Consider the following 18071-nt stretch of genomic DNA (forward strand, 5'->3'; position numbering starts at 1 on the left):
AAAATTAAGAGTCCCACGCTCAACCTGTTGAGCCACCCAGGCGCCCGTGGGGTGGGGGTGGGGGAATGTATTTTAAATGTGAAAACGTGTGTATGACAAAGAAGCAACGGAAGTCGAGAGAAAAAGACGGATTGTTCCATCAGTGATGGTGAGAGTTACTCACAGGGAAAAGGAAAAAAACAGCTGGATTCGTACCGTAAAGGCATTCGAGAAGGAAATGCGTTAAGTGAAAGCCGGCCGGTGGTAAATGTGCGGCAAGCGCTTCAGGGGAGAAATGTGGCAACGGCGTGTTGCTTAGCCCAGAAGCCGCCCGTAGACCCAGGGAAAGGCCAGGCGGCCGCGAAGGAGACACCGCGCGCGCCTTGGCACAGCGCCGCGAACGGTGCGGGAACCTCCCGCACGCAACGGATCGCTCGTGCTCCGGGCCCACCATGCAGCGCCACACCGCAGAAAAACCATGAAAACAGCGTATCTAACACTAGGAGAGGGAAAAGCCGAGTCGCCGAGGCACCCGGGCTGCACTCCGTGGGGGAGGTGCGGAATGAAACGGGGAACCGCGCTCCAGGACCCAGCGACCGCCCCCCCCCTCCCCCGCGCTGGGTCGCGGGCCTGCAACCCGGGGCGCGGAGGGGGCGGGCCTCCTTTCTGCGCAGGCGCGGCCGCGGGCGGGCGGGGCGTGGGCGGGGCCTGCCGCCGGGGCTCCGCCCTCCAGAGCCCGCTAGTCCCGGCCGGACCCGCGCGGCGCCCGGAAGTGCCCGGGACTCTGCCGCCGGGATGGGTCGGAAAGTGACCGTGGCCACCTGCGCGCTCAACCAATGGGCCCTGGACTTCGAGGGCAATTTGCAGAGGATTTTAAAGAGTGAGTCTGGGGGCGGCGGGGTGGGGGCCGGTCGTGGAACTGGGGGGAGCGAGGGAGGACAGTAGAGGGGGGCGGAGGGGGACCAGGGTAGGGGGACGGGGGTTGACGGGAAAACCGGAAGGGGGGGCGGGGGGACGAGGTTGGGGGTTCGGTGGAACTGGGGGGGCGGGGGGACGGGGTTGGGGGTTCGGTGGAACTGGGGGGACGGGGTTGGGGGTTCGGTGGAACTGGGGGGGCGGGGGGACGGGGTTGGGGGCCGGCGGGATTTGGCGGGGGCAAGGTCCAGGCTTGCCGGCTGGCTCGATTCTGTTATTTGCAGTTGGCTGCTGGAGAGACAAGTGACAGGGGGAAAGGAAAGTATGCTTTATTCAGGAACCCGGCAACCTGGTGGACTTATGTGTGAAAGGCCATCTTCCCCATGGGGTTGGGGAGCCAGAGGGTTTTGAAGGGGAAGGTGCGGGAGAAGCAGGTGCCTGGGGGAGAGGGGCAGTCGCATATGGACATGACCCTGGGCACACTTGCTGGCATCTGCAGCCACCGTTTCCGAACGCAGTCGGGCCTCAACTTCTGGGAGAGTCCGGTCCTTTCCTCCTCAAGGCCAGTGGTCTGCAGGTCTCAGGACAGTGGGTCAGTTCTGCTACAGACCGAGGACTTAGGCAAGCAAGGAGTGCATGAACTTGAAGCCAGTCAACCCTTAAGACCAGCGGGAGGGCTGTTACGGTCTCTGGTGCCTACAGATCTTCCTGATGGGCAGACTTTGGGAGAAGCCGGCCCCAAGAGGCCGGCAGAGTAAGGGGTGAGCCTGCAAGCTTAGACACTAGGGTGTGGTTGTCGCGGGGCCACCATCTCGTTGGTGCTCTTTGAGGCTGGAAGGTCCAGCGGCCCACACCTGCACGCGAAGGGGCCGTCCTTCACGTGACCCCCGCCGTCTTGTTCTGAGCCGATTCCCCCGAGAGGGCTCGCTGAGAACAGCCACGACGGAATGGCACCAATGACAGCATCTTTTCAGCCACGTGCCTCCAGACCGTCATCCTTTTTTTTTTTTTCTTTTTTCCCCAACATCTACCTGTTTTCATCTCCTCGGGGCTCAGAGCATATCGGGTTGGAGCAAGGCGGTCGGTGGCCAGAGCGGGGTCTCCTTTCTCTTGGCCTCTTGTCCGCAGGTGCACTTGGGCGCTGCTGTCCCCAGGCAGGGGTTGCTGGTGCCGCCATAGGCTGTGCTCCTTGGAGGCCTGCCTCCTCCCTGCACATGGTCTTCCGCATCCACTTGTTAATAAACTACCAGGGACTGACTGCTTCCCTCTCCCCCTCCCCCAAGGGGCTAAGGATCAACATCTTGCTTCCAAAGGGTGTAAGTGGGGTGTGTAGGGGGTCTCGTCCTTGTCCTTGGTCCTTGGCTGCCTGGGGTCAGAGAGATCACCGAGTGCTTTTGGTTGTGGTCTGGCTTGCAGCTGTGTTTTATCTGCCCTTGAACACGTTGCAGGTACTGAAATCTTTCTGTCTCTGCCTCCACGTGTAGGTATTGAAATTGCCAAATGCAAAGGAGCAAGATACAGGCTTGGACCAGAATTGGAAATATGGTGAGACTGGCACACACAGACTCCCAGGGCGGGGAAGGCAGAGGTATCCACATCAGCTCCCCGCAGCAGAAAGACAAGGAAGGGGGTGGGTGTGGACAGGTGTGGAGGTGCAGGGCTGTTTAGGGGCGTCAGAAAGCCGTGAGCGGGCCTGCTTCACGTCACCGAGCGAGGGCGCCCGGGCAAGCCTGGAGCCCCGTGTCGGGTCGTGAGAGGAGCTGAGATTCAGCAGCCCGGGCTGGGCCGCTCTGTCTGCCGCCACCCTTCCCAAGTCCTCACTCTCATAGCCGGCCACAAACAGGTTTCACTCACTGTCTCCGCATCTTTCTACAAGCGAGTGTAGGCGACCCCTTCTGCCCTGCCTTTTTCCAGTGATCGGGAAGCTGGTTCCTCCTTGTCCCTTCTTCAAAAGTAAGCAACTGGTTGCCACACTGCAAGCCACGGTTCATTTGTACACACGTCAGCCGCCCTCCGTGCTCCTCTGTGTTCCCATTTTGTGTGTCCAGGTCCTCGCTGTTTGTGGAATCAGAAGTCCCTCCTGGGGGCTGTGTCGACAGAAAGTGTCTCCTCGCAGGCATCTTTGCGTTAGTCCTTGAGGCCACGCCTGTCATTTTTCTAGCTAGCTTGATTTCTGTCCTTGGACTCCTGACTTCAGCTCGGGTGGTGTTTCCCATAATACCCAAGAGCGTTTTCACCTGCACTGGACCTGGTCTTTAAGATGCTTCTCAGCCAGCGGCCAGAGCCCTGGGGTCCTGCGTTGTCCAAGTGACTTCTGCTCCCGAGCTCCTGTCTCGGTCTGTTCTTCCCACTGGAGGGTTGTCTTCAACGGCCCTGTCCCCCGGGTGCAGTCGCTGCCCAGACACCTCCAGGTTACGTCCTCCTTTGCCCTGTTCTCTCCCCACCCCACCCTCCGGTCTCCAAATCTGGACCTGTCATTTTAAAAGGGGGAGGAGTTTAGCTACAGGATCCCAGGGCGGCATACTTGCATCAAGCAGGGATAAGGGCCCGGCTGAGCTGGGCTCCCAGTGGTTTCTAGCCTGCCGAGCAGGCTCCCAGTTATTTGCAACAGTCTGCAGAGAGGAAGCTGGGGCAGGAGTCGAGCCAAGTCCGTTCACTGGGCACGCCGTCTTCTTGCCTCTGGTGCCAGGCAGCTCCCACCCCAGAGGGACACTTGGAAGGAGAATGAGGGGCCAGTGCCAATGCGGCAGGCTGACTCGTGGGTCTGGGGCGTCCTTCACCCCAGAGGCTGGCTGTGTCCTCTGGGCCAGTTTTACAGGCTTCACAGATGGAAGGCTGCCCACCCAGAATGGGCCAGGGGCACCTGCCGACAGCCCCCGCTATGAGATACCCCTCCAGTTGCCGGCCGGCCAAAGGGGCGAGGGGTCAGCCGATGGCTGGACATCAGGCACGTGACTTCTGGCATCGCGTTGCTGTTTGGTAGCCTGTGTGGCCCGGGAGCTGCCAGGCCATGAATCCCGTGGAGCAGGACTCTGCCCTTGGAAAGGAAAGGCTAGCCCAGGGCTTGAGCCCTCACGGGACATCTCGTCGACCTCATTCTCATGTCACCACCGTGGCTTTTCCTCTCGGAAGCAGAGGCGGGGAGGCATGCTTTCCAGGCGTTCGATACACAAGTGCCAGTTTGGGGGTCTGCGTCCGTGCGCGCAATTTGCCCAGCACTTGGCACGTCGCTTCCAGGCTGCTGCGTGGTAGGCGGGAAAGCCTTTGAACGCCTAGAAGCAGTTTACAGACACTCCGCGCGTTGTTACTGACCCCCCCCCCCCCTCGGCTCCCGGAAACTGCCCTGACGCCCATCTTCACCCTCGACAACGTCCCGGAGCGCTGCATGCGTCTCCTGGGGTGCTGGAACGCAGCTCCCCACGCCAGGGGGCGGGGGGGTTTCGAACAGCTGAAATTTGTTCTCGTGCGGTTCGGGAGAAGTCCAGACTCGGGGTGCTGGCGGGGCCCCACTTCCTCCAGAAGCTCCAGGGCAGGATCCGTTTTGCCTCCTCCCACTTCTGCTCCCAGCGCCTTGTCCTGTGGCCGCGTCCCTCCGGCTCCACACGCGCCCCCCCCACCTTGTCTTCCTGTGGGATACACGACCTGCCCAGGACATCTGGGCTCATCTCGAGATCCTTAACTACTTCTGTAAAGACCCTTTTCCCTTATACGGTCACACTCACGGGTTCTGGGGACCAGGATCATGGACACACCTTTCTGGGGAGGGGACACCATTCGGCCTGCTTCCAGCACAAGTGTCTGTAGCAAGAACCAGGAGTCGCTCTGTGAATGGTGTTTGGAACCATACTAACGATCTTAGCTGCTTGGAAACACGTTCCTGTGGACCCAGCCTTGTTTGTTTTGCTTGTAGATCAGTGTGATTTGGGCTGCGTTAAAAGTTAAAAAAAAAAAAAAATCCACGGGCAGACACTTGACGGGAGAGAATTTCTCATAGTAACTGAAAGTGAAGAGAAAGGGCCTGGGGTTTCTTCATTTCCCGTGAAACGCATCCTCTTCTGTAGCAGCGGTCCCAGCTCTGCTTGCGCGGTGGAATCAGCCAGGAGGCTTTAAAAAGATCCCACTGGCTGGTCGCGCCCCTGCACGTCTGACCCAGTTGGCCCCACCCCCCTCCCCGCCCTCACCTGGTATGTCTCCAGGTCTCACCTGGCTGTTCCCTTCCTCTGCAGCGGCTACGGGTGCTGGGATCATTACTACGAGTCGGACACCCTCTTGCATTCGCTCCAAGTCCTGGCTGCCCTTCTGGAGTCTCCAGTCACTCAGGATATCGTCTGTGACGTGGGAATGTGAGTGCTGGTTCCAGGGGCGCAGACGTACATGGGGGCGGGTGCGTGGGGCGCAGGTTCCCAGGGGCACAGGCGTATATGGGGCGAGTACATGGGACGCGGGTTCCAGAGGTGCAGGCGGACGGGGGCCACGTTCCAGGGGTGCAGGCGAACGAGGGGTGGGTTCCAGGGGTGCAGGCGTGGGGGGTGTGTGTTTCAGGGGTGCAGGTGAACGAGGGGTGGGTTCCAGGGGTGCAGGTGTAACGGGTGTGGGTTCCAGGGGTGCAGGCGTGGGGGGTGCAGGTGCACCATACGCGAACCCACCGCTTCATTTTCCACGTCGCTGTGACACGAGCTAGGGCCTAGCGTAAGCAGCGCACAGATGGGATTTTTAACCCACTGTGTCCACGTTTATCACGATCGGTGGCGGTACGTGGACTGTATTTGTTCCCTGTTCTGTTGTTGCCGTGACAGATGGTGGCAGCACGAAACACAGAAACAACGCAAAAACTTTGTCTTGTGTTTCTGGGCGTCGGAAGTCTTAAATATGGGTCAGTCTGGAGGCTCTCGCGGAGAGAGAGAGGCCAGCAACCCTCGGGGCCTCCTCTGCCCTCGAAGCCAGCGGAGGCTCGCCTCGACCTCCGCTTCCGTGCACATGTCTGCAATCTGACCCCTCCCCTCTCGCGTAAGAACTTGGGACTGTCCTGGGCGGCCCCGGGTGGTCCCGGGCCGCCTCCCCCTCTCAGTGTCCGTACCTAGTCATCACTTCTGCAAAGCCCCCCTCGCCAAGGAAGGTGAGGAATTGGGCCCGGGGCCGTCCCTGGGCTCCTGATCCAGCTGCCACGGGGGCTGGTCCCTGCGGTTGTTCTAAGTGGCCTGGCCATCTTGTCGTCCTCTTGTTTTCCCTTGTCTGAGGTTGGTTTTCTGTGCTCTGCTTTCTTCTGTTGGCTTGGCGTTTATAATCCTGTTTTCGCTCTTAAAATGTTAACCACCAACTTATAAAGATATGTTCCTTCGAAATCTAGCATTTATCTGGGCCTATAAGCTCCTGAACAAAACGTTCCTATCCTTGATCTGTGCAGCCGCGCCCCCACCCAGGGCCAGCAGAGCACTGGCTTCTGGAGCTTTGCCCCTGACCTCCAGAGGGGAGCACCCCAGGTGGTCGGGGCGGGGTCCAGACAGAGTGGCAAGGGAATCTGTTCACCCCCTAGGAGACCCACCTTCTAGAAGGGGCGCAGGCAGCAGGTCAGGAGTGGTCTGAAGGAGAACTGGGGAGGCACAGGGTTGATGGGTGAGGCCGGGAGGGGACAGAGGTGAAACGGTGACGGGTGTGTGCAGAGAGCTAGGGAGGAGGCCACTGACAGGTCTGAGAACGTTCCAGGAGGAGGAACACCCGTGAGAGGGGTTGACTGTGTTTCCTTTAGAAGAGCCCTGGGGGCGCTCGGGGGGGATTCGGCCGGTTAGGTGCCCGACATCAGCTCAGGTCATGATCTCTGGGTTCGAGGGTTTGAGCCCCACGTTGGGCTCTATGCCGACAGCCCGGAGCCTGGAGCCCGCTTCGGATTCTGTCTCCCTCTCTCTCTGCCCCTCCCCCATGTGCTGGCACACACTCCCTCTCCCTCCCTCCCTCCCTGAGAAATAAACATTAGAAGAGCCTCTTTTGTCTCAGAGCCTAAACCGTGGCAGAGCCCTTGGCTCGTTTTTAACTTTGAGAAAAGCCACAGAGGGGCCCTGTGGCCCTCTTCAAGGGCCCGAGGAAGCTTCGCACTGAAACAGACGTGTGGTTCTGCCGTTCACAGACGCGTGTGTGTGCCTTCTCTCCGCAGGCCCGTGATGCACCGGAACGTCCGCTACAACTGCAGGGTGATATTTCTCAACAGGTGGGTGGCCGCGGGGAGAGGGGAACCCGCACGCCCCACCCCAGACATGGCCCCTGGAGCCGTGTGCTAGGAGGCGTCTTCTGGAAACGCCCGGTCGTTGGTGGGGGCTGATGCCCCGGGCAGGTGACGGCACTGCTTCCCCTGGCCCCTGCCCAGAACTGCCACCTTCAGGGGAGAGAAACCTCAGGGTGGGGTTTGGGGACACGTGGCCCTGTTGGCCAGAAGTCATCGGAGGGAGGGCGGTCTGTCACGTTCCCCTAAAGGCCCCTGGACGTCAGCTGCTCGCATGGCGTGCACCTGCCGGGCCTCGGCTGCTCTGTGGTCGTCCGTCCACCGTCCGGGGCGGGTGGACCCACGGGTGCCCCTCGTGACCAGGTGTTCATCTCAGGGGCCGCCTCGGTTTCCCGCCTGTAGGAGGATCCTGCTCATCAGGCCCAAAATGGCCTTGGCAAACGAGGGCAACTACCGGGAGCTACGCTGGTTTACCCCCTGGTCCAGGACTCGGTGAGTCACGGTGCCCGGCACCAAGGGGCATGGTCTGTGACCGCCCTGTGGACGCTTGTCTCGGGACTTCCCTGTGTGTGGCCTTGGGCCCGGTCACGGGGGGAGAGACGTGAGAGTCTAGGACAAGTTCCTGCCATTTAGGTACCGCTGTTTTTTTTTTTTAATGTTTATTCATTTTTAAGAGAGAGAGGGAGACAGAACACGAGCAGGGGAGGGGCAGAGAGAGAGGGAGACACAGAATCCGAAGCAGGTTCCTCAGAGCCTGACGCGGGGCTTGAACCCACAAACCCTGACATCACGGCCTGAGCCGAAGTCGGACGCTTAACTTTCTGAGCCACCCAGGCACCTCTGTTTATTTGTTTTTGAGAGAGAGAGAGAGAGAGAGAGAGTGAGCTGGGGAGGGGCAGAGAGAGAGGGAGACACAGAATCCAAAACAGCCTCCAGGCTCTGAGCTGTCGGCACAGAGCCCGACGCGGGGCTCGAACCCACAAACCGTGAGATCATGGCCTGAGCCGAAGTCGGACGCTTGACCGACTGAGCCCCGCCCCCCAGGCGCCCCTAAGTACCGCTGTTTGATGCTGCTGCTATACAGATGACCTGTCACAGACCACAGAAATCTCGCGGGGCACCTTGTATCTCCAGTTACCCCGTGTGCCAGGCTTTCTCGGCCCCAACTGGTCGCTCTGGGACTGCCGTCCGTGTGGCAAGCTGTGCAGCGGCTGACCTCCCGGTAGCTACGTCCCTTTGTGACAACTTCAGGTGTCTGTAGACGTTGCCAGATGTCTCCCGGGGGCAAGACCGTCCCCGGTTGAGCAGCCCTGCCCTGTCCTCCCGTTACGGTTGTTGCTTTTCATTTATCGTTGCTGCTGCTGCTGAAACAGAACTTCAGCGTTAGATTTTCGGATGGTCAGTATTTTTATGTGGGAAAACGGGATTTTTGTACTTGCCACCCGGTTCCGGCACGGGCACGTGGGGCTTCTCTCGCCCGGGCTGGTGGGCGTCCGGCCTCACTCGTCTCTGACGAGTGGCTCGTTCGCTGGGACACGGCTTCCAGTAGATTCTCGAGGTTCCGTGTCCCCACCTTGGGTTCAATTCCTAGATCACGGCTCTAACACACGAGGATATGCTCTGGACAGCCGGGTGGGTGAGCACGGAGTTGCGCTGGATCTCCACGCGGTCACCAACCCAAGAGCTCCCCGAACCCGGAACCGCGTTCTGCGGGGTTTTACGGAGGCTTCCTTACACAGGCCTGATTGGTTACGTCGTTGGCCTTTGGCCCCTGAACTCCACCCCCAGCCTGGCTCTCTCCCCAGGCCTGGGGACGGGGACGGAAAGTCCAGCTCCCCGACCCGCTCCCCAGGCAGCCAGCGCCCCTCCCTGGGGCCCTTCTCCACGCCACTCACGACATAACGACGTAACGAAGACACGGGTGGCCCCTGTCGCAGGAAATTCCAAGGGTTTCGGGAGCTCGGCTCCAGAAAGACCGAATGTGCCTTCTCATCACAAATCACAAAGTCGCACTTTCTAAGTAACGGTCCCCGGACGGTGGACTTTTGGCACTTTGCCTGCCCGCAGGTGTTTTCATTTGTCTCTTCCACGTGATGAGCAGTTTTGCAGAGTGGAAAACAAATTATAAGTTAGAAATAATGCTCCTTCCTAGTTTCGGAGGTATCGTGTGAAGGATTGCCTGGAGGCTTGTGCCCTCGGTGAGGGGTCACCGTGCGGATTCTTCTTCGCCCTTGGGGGTATTTTCTGTGTGGACACTTGCAGAAGCTTCTCTTCGTCTTTGGTGTTTTAAAATCGTATCCTGTGGGCCCTGGTGCGGGTGTCCGGGCTCCCGTGTTCGGCTCTCCAGGGCCCCTGTGTTTTGGGGAAACGTCGTGTCCTTTCTGGGCGATGTGTGCTCTGTTTTCTCTGTTTTCTATTTCTGAAATGCCTCTTGATCGGAGATCAGACTCTCCCGGACCAGCTTCTCTAATTGTCGTGACCTTTCTTTCCCACGTCCTGGAAGATTCCATCCCTCTACTTTCTATTCTCTAAGAGCTCTTTTTCGTTTTCTCATACTTCCTTACATCAAGCATCATTTCTCTTTGTTTTTTAATGTTTATTTTATTGTTGGGAGAGAACAAGAGAGGCAGAGTGCACGCGGGGGAGGGGCAGAGAGAGAGGGAGACACAGAACTTGAAGCAGGCTCCAGGCTTGAACACAGAGCCTGACGCGGGGCTCGAACTCATAAACCGGGAGATCACGACCTGAGCCGAAACCAAGAGTCGGACACTCAACTGCCTGAGCCCCCAGGCGCCCTGAGCCGTGAGTGTCTTTGACGTGAGTGTCAGGTTTTTGATTTCAGGAACATTTTCTAATTTCCCATCTTCAAAGGGTTTCGTTCTCTCGCTCTTGTCCGGGAGCCTCCGCTGTGTGCGGGTCACGTGTCCCTGGATATCGTACGTGTCTTTCCTCTTCTCTGCCCGCTTGTTTGTACTTCCTCCGGGGTTTATCCCCCTGAGTCCGCCCTGTGCAGGAGTGTGCCGGAGGCTCCGGTCTCGTGCTGCTCAGGGCTGCCCAGATCAGCACATCTTTCCGATTCCTTTCCCAGTTCACAAGCTCACTTTTTATCTTTTTCCAGCATCCGATCATCTCTCGTTTGAGACTTTTTATGGGGTCGTGCTGTCTCTGAATTTACTGGGAGCGTGCCAGCTCTTGCCCGGGGTCGGGGGGGGGAGGGGGGGGCGGGCGTGTGGGTCTCACGGTGACTCCTTCAGCCTCGCTCATTTCCTTGAGCCTGTGGAAGGGGCTGCGGATGCCGAGCCGGAGCGACCAGCTCGCATTTTGGCAACATTAAGACCACCTGGGAGCTGTGCCAAAATGCAGACAATAAAACGGCTGGGTTACTGTGGCCCCGCCCTCGTAATGGACCCACGACAGGTTCAAAGTGCAGTTCCAGGCCTCTTAAGAAAACAAAACAAACAAAAACCTGGTGCTCGACTGCAGAGACTTTAAGAACCTACTCGTTTTCATTACGTTCTTAGACGGACCCCAGATCTAAGCGCAGGGGTCGCAGGGGCTCTTGTTGCCCCCGGGGGGCGGAGAAGACTTGTATTCAGCACGGCCAAGGGTGGTTTCTTGGCGGGAGTGCGCTGCTAGCATCTTTCCGGACGGCATTGGCTGAGAAGAAGGGGCGTCCAGCCAGAGAAAGGTGCAGGCTGTGCGAACGGTCAGGTGCGGGGCCCCGGGCCGGCCTGAGCCGAGCCTCGAGTGACCAGCTACGGCCTCAGCACGGGACTCTGACACGGCGTCTTTTGGCTCTCGGTGAACCTGCGAAATGCACTGGCCGGGTACAAGGTGAGGGCGGGCCTCGGGGCAGAGAGTAGGAGAGCGGAGGTGAGCGCGCCTGTGCCCTGGTGGTCCTGCTCCGGGCTGGTGCTCAGTGCATCTTGCGGGCGGTGCAGGCGGAGGAAGGGACTGGCCTCGGCCAGCTCCTCCCTCTAAAGTTCATCTTGACACAGCGACACCGTGGCGGCAAGCCCCCAATGGTGGATCGCAGACTCGCTGTGGGGCGGCGAGGCGGCCGGGAGGTCCTGTCCCCGGCCTTGGCGCGGGACAGATGGCATCGCCCTCCAGCTTCCCAGCTTTGTGGTTTACTTAGGCAACGACCACTGAGGTCACCGCGGGAGGCTCCCGTGAATTCTGAGAAGGGAGCAAGAGCCGCAGCTCACAGAACGTCTTCGGGCGGCATCCCGTAACAGCCCCTTTGCGGTCGGACTCGGGAGGCGTCGCTTCGTGCCTTCTGCCTTTCAGCGTGGCACCTGGGGATGCCTTGTCCGGGAGCGGCGTGGGAGGTGTTAGACTCGGTCCGTCTTACTCCGTTTGGAGCGTAACTTTATCGTTTAGGCTTGTGATTGCGTGTTGGGCGAGCGCGGCGTGATCTTGACTCAGAGACTCCGATCAGGGATTCCACCCGGATCGCCCCCTCTTTGGAGATCATGCCCGTGACGCGTGTCTTGGGAGTGCCGGGCACCAAGGCCCCGGGAAGCCAGCCGGCGGGAGTTCACTGGGCACCACGGTGTCACCGAGTAAAATGCACAGCATCTTCGCCAACACGCCTGTCCTCGTCTTTTTATCTTGAACGGACGCTCGGGGCACCTGTGCATGCCCTACAGTCCTTTGCTGCCACATCGGTTGGAAGCTCCCGGGCCGATTTTTGTCCTCGTTCGGATGCCATCCCTCCCCCAGGCCTTAGATGCTCATCCTCAGATCTGTGCTGTTCCCTCCCAGGCAAACAGAGGAGTATTTTCTCCCCCGGATGCTGCAGAGCCTGACAAAGCAGGTGAGTCTCTGGGGACAGAACCTGTCGCTCTTGGAGGCCGTGGTGTGCCATGGGGGCAGGCCCCTGTGGGCCGAGGCCACAGCGACACCTGGCTGGCGTGCGGGGAGAGGTTCCTGCACGAGGAGGGAGGGTGGCGCCCCCAAAGCCCGGCCTGTCGGTGCTGCCTCGTTCCCGCCCGGCCCACCGTGCTGGGGCCCCAGGGTAGCTGGGGGGGGGGGGGTCCCCGCCCCACCTTGCCGGGGCTGGTGCTTGGGCCTCCGGGTCACCCGGGAAGCTGTGGGGGGTGGGGGGCTGTGAGGGTTCTAGTTATAAAATCCAAGCAAGACATTACCTGGCTGCCTGCTCGTTCTGTGAAGGCCCAGCTTCAGAAATCTCTTGTCTTTTGGAGCTGGCTGGGCCAGGCCTTTAGAGCTTTGATCTCCAGCCTTAGCCGGGGGGCCTCGTCCAGCCTCTTCCTACTGGCAGCTGCTGGGGTGACAGCTGAAACCCTGTTCTGGCCACTTCCCACGGGTGGTTGGAAGCCAGAGGCACAGAGCAGGTGTCGGGGGGAGGCCTGACCGGTCTGGTTTCTGTCCGAGGTCCCATTCTGGTGTGAAGTGTGTTAATTTGCTCAGGCTGCATAACACAGCACCAGAGATGGAGGGCAGGGGGTGCGGGTTGTTGTTAAACAGCAGATACTTGGCTCCTGGTCCTGGAGGCTGGAGGCCGGAGCCCGAGGTCCAGGCGTGGGCGTGGGCAGGGCCGGGGCCTCCCAAGGCCTCTCTCCTTGTGTGTGGCCGGCCGTCCTCTCCCTGTGTCCTCACGGGGTCGTCCCTCCGTGCGTGTCTGTGTCCCGATCCCCTCTTCTTACAAGGACCCCGTGGTCACCTTGATCACCTCTGCAAAGTCCCGGCTCCAGATACAGTCACGTTCAGAGGTGCTGGGGGTCAGGACCCCAGCACAGAAATTTGAGTGGGACGCAGTTCCTCCCAGGCCGCCAGGTTCTCCGCACCCCTAATTACTGCCCTTCCGGCAGCTCATGAGGGTCCGGACTCTCTCAGTGGAGGGCCCGGCAGGGGTTCAGCTGGACCTTAGCGACAGACCCGAGCTGGGCCAGGGGTCCCTCTCCCCTCATTCCTCCCGGGTTCCAGCTCCTTTTGCCTCTTGGCCGTCTCTGCCTCTTCCCGGGAGGACGGCGGCTGCCTGGCCGCTGGGCAGATGCCCCCATTCAGGAGCCAGATTACATCACCGCCATTGGGTTTGATTCTTGAGCCAGGCTCCTCGAGGGGCCGGCTTGGGCTCAGCACCCCCTGTGCGGACACTCCGGGACGGCCACAGCCAAGGTTGGGCAGGGGCGCTCAGCCGGGTCCGGTCACCTCCCACGTGTCCCGGAAACTCATTTGACCGTGAAGTGTAGCAGCGGGCTAGTTTGAAAACCCTCCTGACCCAGAACACGGAACGCGCCCATGAGTGCGTTTCCCCGTGTCCGTGTGTGTGATTGGCGGGGAGCCCGTGTCTGAAGCATGTCGGCACAGCCCTGACTGGGAGCTGCACCCCGTTTCATCCTTGCGGGGTCCCACTATGTCCTGGAGGCCTTGCCGGTGGAGATGACTAAGCCCTTGTGGGGTATGGTCTGAAGTTGCACGGATTTGGCTTGGCGGTTGACCAAGGGCGGTGGCTTGAATCAGCCCCGGTGACCGTCCACGGATTTAAGTTCCGGGACGTGTTCGGGAACAAGGGAAGGGCAGCGCGGGACCTGCCACACGTGGACACGTTGGGCCCCATGGCCCTGAGCCCTGGCCGCCCCACGGCAAGATGGCGTGCGGGTCCCGGCCGTCCCCGTGGGCTATTTGCCAGGTGCCCGGCGGCCAGCATGGGGTCCCGCGTGAGGGCTTTCTTCACAGCCACGGGGAGCAGGGCCAGCTTTACGCCGTGGTTCTTGCCTTCGGCAGCCGAGGGTGTCGGCCTTACACGCATCGGGGAACCCGACCCAGCGTGCTCGGCCGTGTTCCCTGTCTCAGGATCAGTTCTCACTGCGTCTGTAGCTTTGGGATCAGGAGAGGGAGCCAAGTTGGACCAAGACAGCAAGTCAGGGCTGTCCGCGTGCCTGAGAACGTCCCACACCCGCTTGACCGGTCAGCACACGGAGGCCCCGGCACCTCGTCTGCCGGCCCAGGGGAGGCTCTGCCCCGGCCCTGGGATGCTGCCATTCGTGGCTTGTTAACGTGGCTCTTGGTGACAGACACGCTTGCTTCTGGCCCTGCCACTCAGGAGCGGGGTCACTTTTCTCAGGTTTCTCGCATGACCCTCGGGTCATTCCTGGCACGGGTGGGACGATCCAGTCACACTGTCAGGAGCACGGATGATGCCGAAAAGGGCTTTGGGCCTTGGCAGGCGTGGAGTGACCCTGGACAAACGAGACCCTTTATTCCTTTCTTTTTTTTTTTTTTTTTTTTTTTTTTTAATTTTTAGACCATGTGCGCGACAAGGGGAGAGGGGCAGAGGGAAAGAGAGAGAGACAAAAGCAGGCTCCATGCTCCGTGCAGAGCCTGACATGGGGCTCAGTCCCACGACCCTGGGATCATGACCTGAGCTGAAATCAAGAGTCAGGCTCTGAACCGAATGAGCCACACAGGCGCCCCAAGACCCTTTATTCTTAATAACAATGATGGCGACAGGGATTTGTGCCAATGGAAACTTCCGGAGTGGAGTGACGGCTTGCCGGGGCCACAGAGAGCCCTGTGGCAGCTCAGAGCACAGCTCCTGGCTGGTGAACGCTGTGACCAGAGGCCCCGGGGGTCAGCAGGGGAGATGCCGGGCCGCCTGGGTGGGGAGTGCTCCCCAGCTGGGCAGGGACTCACTGGGGCTGGAAGTAAAAGGGCAGTGAGGTCAGGACGCAGCCCAGACGGGACGGCCAAGGGGTCTTGTGCCTTTCTGTCCTCTGACCGCAGGAAACCGTGCCCTTTGGAGACGCGGTGCTGGCCACCCGCGACACCTGCATCGGGAGTGAGATCTGTGAGGAGCTCTGGACGCCCCACAGGTCAGCCCCGGCCCCGGCCTGGCGGGTGGCCGCGGGTGGAGACAGCGGGGCTGGGCGGGCGGGGCACGCGGCCCATCCTACCATCAACCGCCGTCTGCCCGCAGCCCGCACGTGGACATGGGCCTGGATGGCGTGGAGATCTTCACCAACGCCTCGGGCAGCCACCACGTGCTGCGCAAAGCCCACGCCAGGGTGGATCTGGTGACCATGGCTACCACCAAGGTAGGCGCTGGGCCGCCATGCTGGAGCACGCGTGCCGCGGGCCCGTGCCGCGTCCGTCCCGCACACCCCCGAGTCCCCGGTGCCCACGCAGGGCCGGGCCCGCACGACGGACATCGGTGCCCGCAGTTTCGGCCGGCGCTCTGCAAACGGGCGCTGACTCGCCCTCTGTGGCCTCACGCGCCCGACCTCCCCTGACCCTGTGAGGCAAGCAGGGCACCTCCTGCCCCGGCGTCAGGCCCCTGGGGCCCGAGGCACCATCGAGGGACAAGTGACGCGCTGGCCGCATGCTCAGTGGTTCCGAGCTGGAGCGCAGGGAGCTGTCCCGAGGCGCTGCCCTTGGTGGGCAGCGTGACCCCGCGAGGGGCGGGTTTGGGTCTCTGTTCCACGCTGTGGGGTTTGTCTTCCGTGACCCCCCTCCTCCCGTGTCAGAGACGACAGTCAGTGCCTGAGGGGTGCTGGGGGGCAGCAAGGGGAGGGGCATTGGGCGTGATGCCTGGAGGCTGGGAAGGCCGGCGGGTCACTGTCCCGGGCCCTACTGTGCCCCCCCGCCCCCGTGTGCAGGCACTTTCTCTGTGGGGAAGTGCGGGGGGGGGGGGGCGGGGGGGTTCCCTGCAGGGCGCTGTTTAAGGCCTTGGGAGGGCCGAGGAAGGGACGGTGATCTCGGTGCCCCCTGCGTTCTCCAGAACGGCGGGATCTACTTGCTGGCCAACCAGAAGGGCTGTGACGGGGACCGACTGTACTACGATGGCTGTGCCCTGATAGCGATGAACGGCCACATCTTGGCGCAGGGCTCCCAGTTCTCCTTGGACGACGTGGTGAGAGCGAGCTCGCAAACCCCAGGGGCATCTGCTCCTTTCCGTGACCGAGCCCTCATGCTGGGCTGTCGTCTCCGGCCCCCCGCCCCGCGGCCAGCTCCCGCCCCGCCCGGACAGATGAGGCCACCACAGCACGAGGGTCACACGTGCATGGCCTGGGGGGAGGACCCGGCCCCACGGTCACCCTCGGGGGGCAGGCGAGCAGGCAGGTGCTGTGGGGGGCAGGCTGTGTCATGCCAGGAGAGCTGGTGTGCCCCGGTCACCCAGGGAGTGAGCAGGCACCGCCTGGTCCCCGCAGGAGGGTGTCCCTCGGCAGGGGCCTCGTGCATAGAAGCAGGTAGAGGGGAGCTCGCTGAGGCCACTTGACACAACCCGCTGGCTCTTCCCCACGTGTCCGGGCCACGTGTGTTAGCCGTGGGCTTCACAGCGCCCTGGCCCCGAGTCCTGGGAGCCCCGAGGCTCCCCCGGGGCAGGCCTCCCTCCGTGGGCCGTCTGGTCTCCCTGGACACGCGAGCGGGCTGGGGTCAGGCACGTCTGTGCGGGGAGGCGTGGGGTGAGCTCAGAGGAGACGTCGCCGCAGCCCTGGGGCGCGGAGGGCGGGGGACAACCAGGAAGGCAGGCTGAGACACCTGTCCCGTCCTGCCCTGACCGGGCCGACCTCTGAGAAGCTGAGGGAGACCCACCCTCTGCAGCGAGGGCGCGTGTCCGTGCTGTCTGTACGCCGACAGGTCTTTCAAGTTCAGAACAAAAAAATGGCTGTTCTCACGGGAGACGGACACGAACGCCAGCCGTGCGGACACCACAAGTGACCCTCGGCTATGCGGGCGCGAGGGGCCCTCGCGCGGCACCACCCGTGTTCGGGGGGTCGGGTGGAAATGCTAGTTCGGGGGCAGGTGGGAGCGGAAGACAGGTTCGCAGGGACGCGGCAGCGTGAGCTCGTGCCAGGTCGCGAACCCTCCCGTTCGCTTCCTCTGCACTCAGCTTGCTGAGGGGACGCCGGTCCCCTTGCCGCCCCGCTGGGGTTAGGAGGGAAGCAGGTGTGAAACCGAAGTCACGTTTCAAAGCGGAGCGAGTGAACTCCATGATGCTCTCCTGCTGGGGGCAGGGGGGCGGGAGTTTGGCAGAAGGGACGCTCCCTCCCTCCCAGCTGTCCCCCAGGCCGTGCTCGCCAGGTGACAGCACCCCCACAGGCCTTCCGGTGTTCGGCATTAGCCACGGTAGAGGCGGGTCAAGTACGTGCAGAAGGCACCACTCTTCTGCGTCCCACGGGAACGCCCCTCTGTCTTCAGGCCGGGTCGGTGTGGCCGGGATGGCAGGCGGACGTCAGGGCCACGGGTGCCCTGCGCAGGGTTGAGTGGCAGTGGAGGGGGCCACCTGTACTGGGAGGAGCAGGTTCTGGGCCCTGGCCAGGCCTTGGGGCTGGGACCCCAGGGGTCTGCATTTTGGGTGGCTTTGGCGGCCTCTCGCTTCGGGAAATGATGGAAGGACAAACACAAGCCCCGTTTTGCTGGTCTTTGTGGCACGTCCAGAGTGGCCCGGGCCCGGTGCTGACAGCAACAGTTGCCCACGGGGCCGGTGTAGGAGCAGGGTGGCCATGGCTGTCCTGCGTCCCCCTGTGCTGTGCCGGTTAGCTCCCACTGTCCCACACTTGTACGTGAAGAGACAACGTCACAGTGACATAATCTGATCAGGAGTTATTTTTGTAGAGGAAGGAATAATATGACAAAATGAAATTAAAATTCTCTTTTTTGCAATTTTTTTGAAATGTTATTCTTTTCCTATTTTGTGGTGTTTTTTGACTCTTCATACTCCTGTCTCACCTGGATTTGAAGGCAGGGAAGTGTCACCCGCTGTCACACAGCAGCACATCTAGGCAGGGGCACTGGCATGAACTGCCGAGGCTCTGACCACCCGTCTGCCATTGTCCGGCTTGTCCTTCCCCTGTGTGGGCTTGGAGCTTGGGTTGCCTCTCATGGTCACAGGATGGCTGCAGCAGCTCCAGCCATCCCGTCTCCACACAACCACATCCAAAGCAGCAAAGGGGCCCTTGTCTCCCATGCGTCTGTCTAAGAAGGGAGAAGCTGGCTC

The 18071-nt window shown here is 61.2% G+C and overlaps 1 protein-coding gene across 3 annotated transcripts in view; it reads left to right on the top strand.

Annotated features, from left to right (window-relative positions):
- The first annotated feature begins 691 nt into the window (after positions 1–691).
- Positions 692–18071, top strand: part of NADSYN1 (NAD synthetase 1) — a 35161-nt gene continuing 17781 nt past the window's right edge. The window contains exons 1-9 of one of the 3 annotated variants that reach the window (XM_058689994.1): positions 692–859; positions 2379–2439; positions 5121–5237; positions 7043–7096; positions 7511–7600; positions 11876–11927; positions 14858–14946; positions 15051–15168; positions 15852–15983. In XM_058689994.1, coding sequence (XP_058545977.1) covers positions 775–859; positions 2379–2439; positions 5121–5237; positions 7043–7096; positions 7511–7600; positions 11876–11927; positions 14858–14946; positions 15051–15168; positions 15852–15983 — 798 coding nt within the window. In that variant the 5' untranslated portion in view covers positions 692–774. The remainder of the gene's footprint in view (positions 860–2378; positions 2440–5120; positions 5238–7042; positions 7097–7510; positions 7601–11875; positions 11928–14857; positions 14947–15050; positions 15169–15851; positions 15984–18071) is intronic. The other 2 variants (XM_058689992.1, XM_058689993.1) reach the window with 2 other exon arrangements.

Source organism: Neofelis nebulosa, chromosome 10, assembly GCF_028018385.1.
Source record: "Neofelis nebulosa isolate mNeoNeb1 chromosome 10, mNeoNeb1.pri, whole genome shotgun sequence".
Classification (NCBI taxonomy): domain Eukaryota; kingdom Metazoa; phylum Chordata; class Mammalia; order Carnivora; family Felidae; genus Neofelis; species Neofelis nebulosa.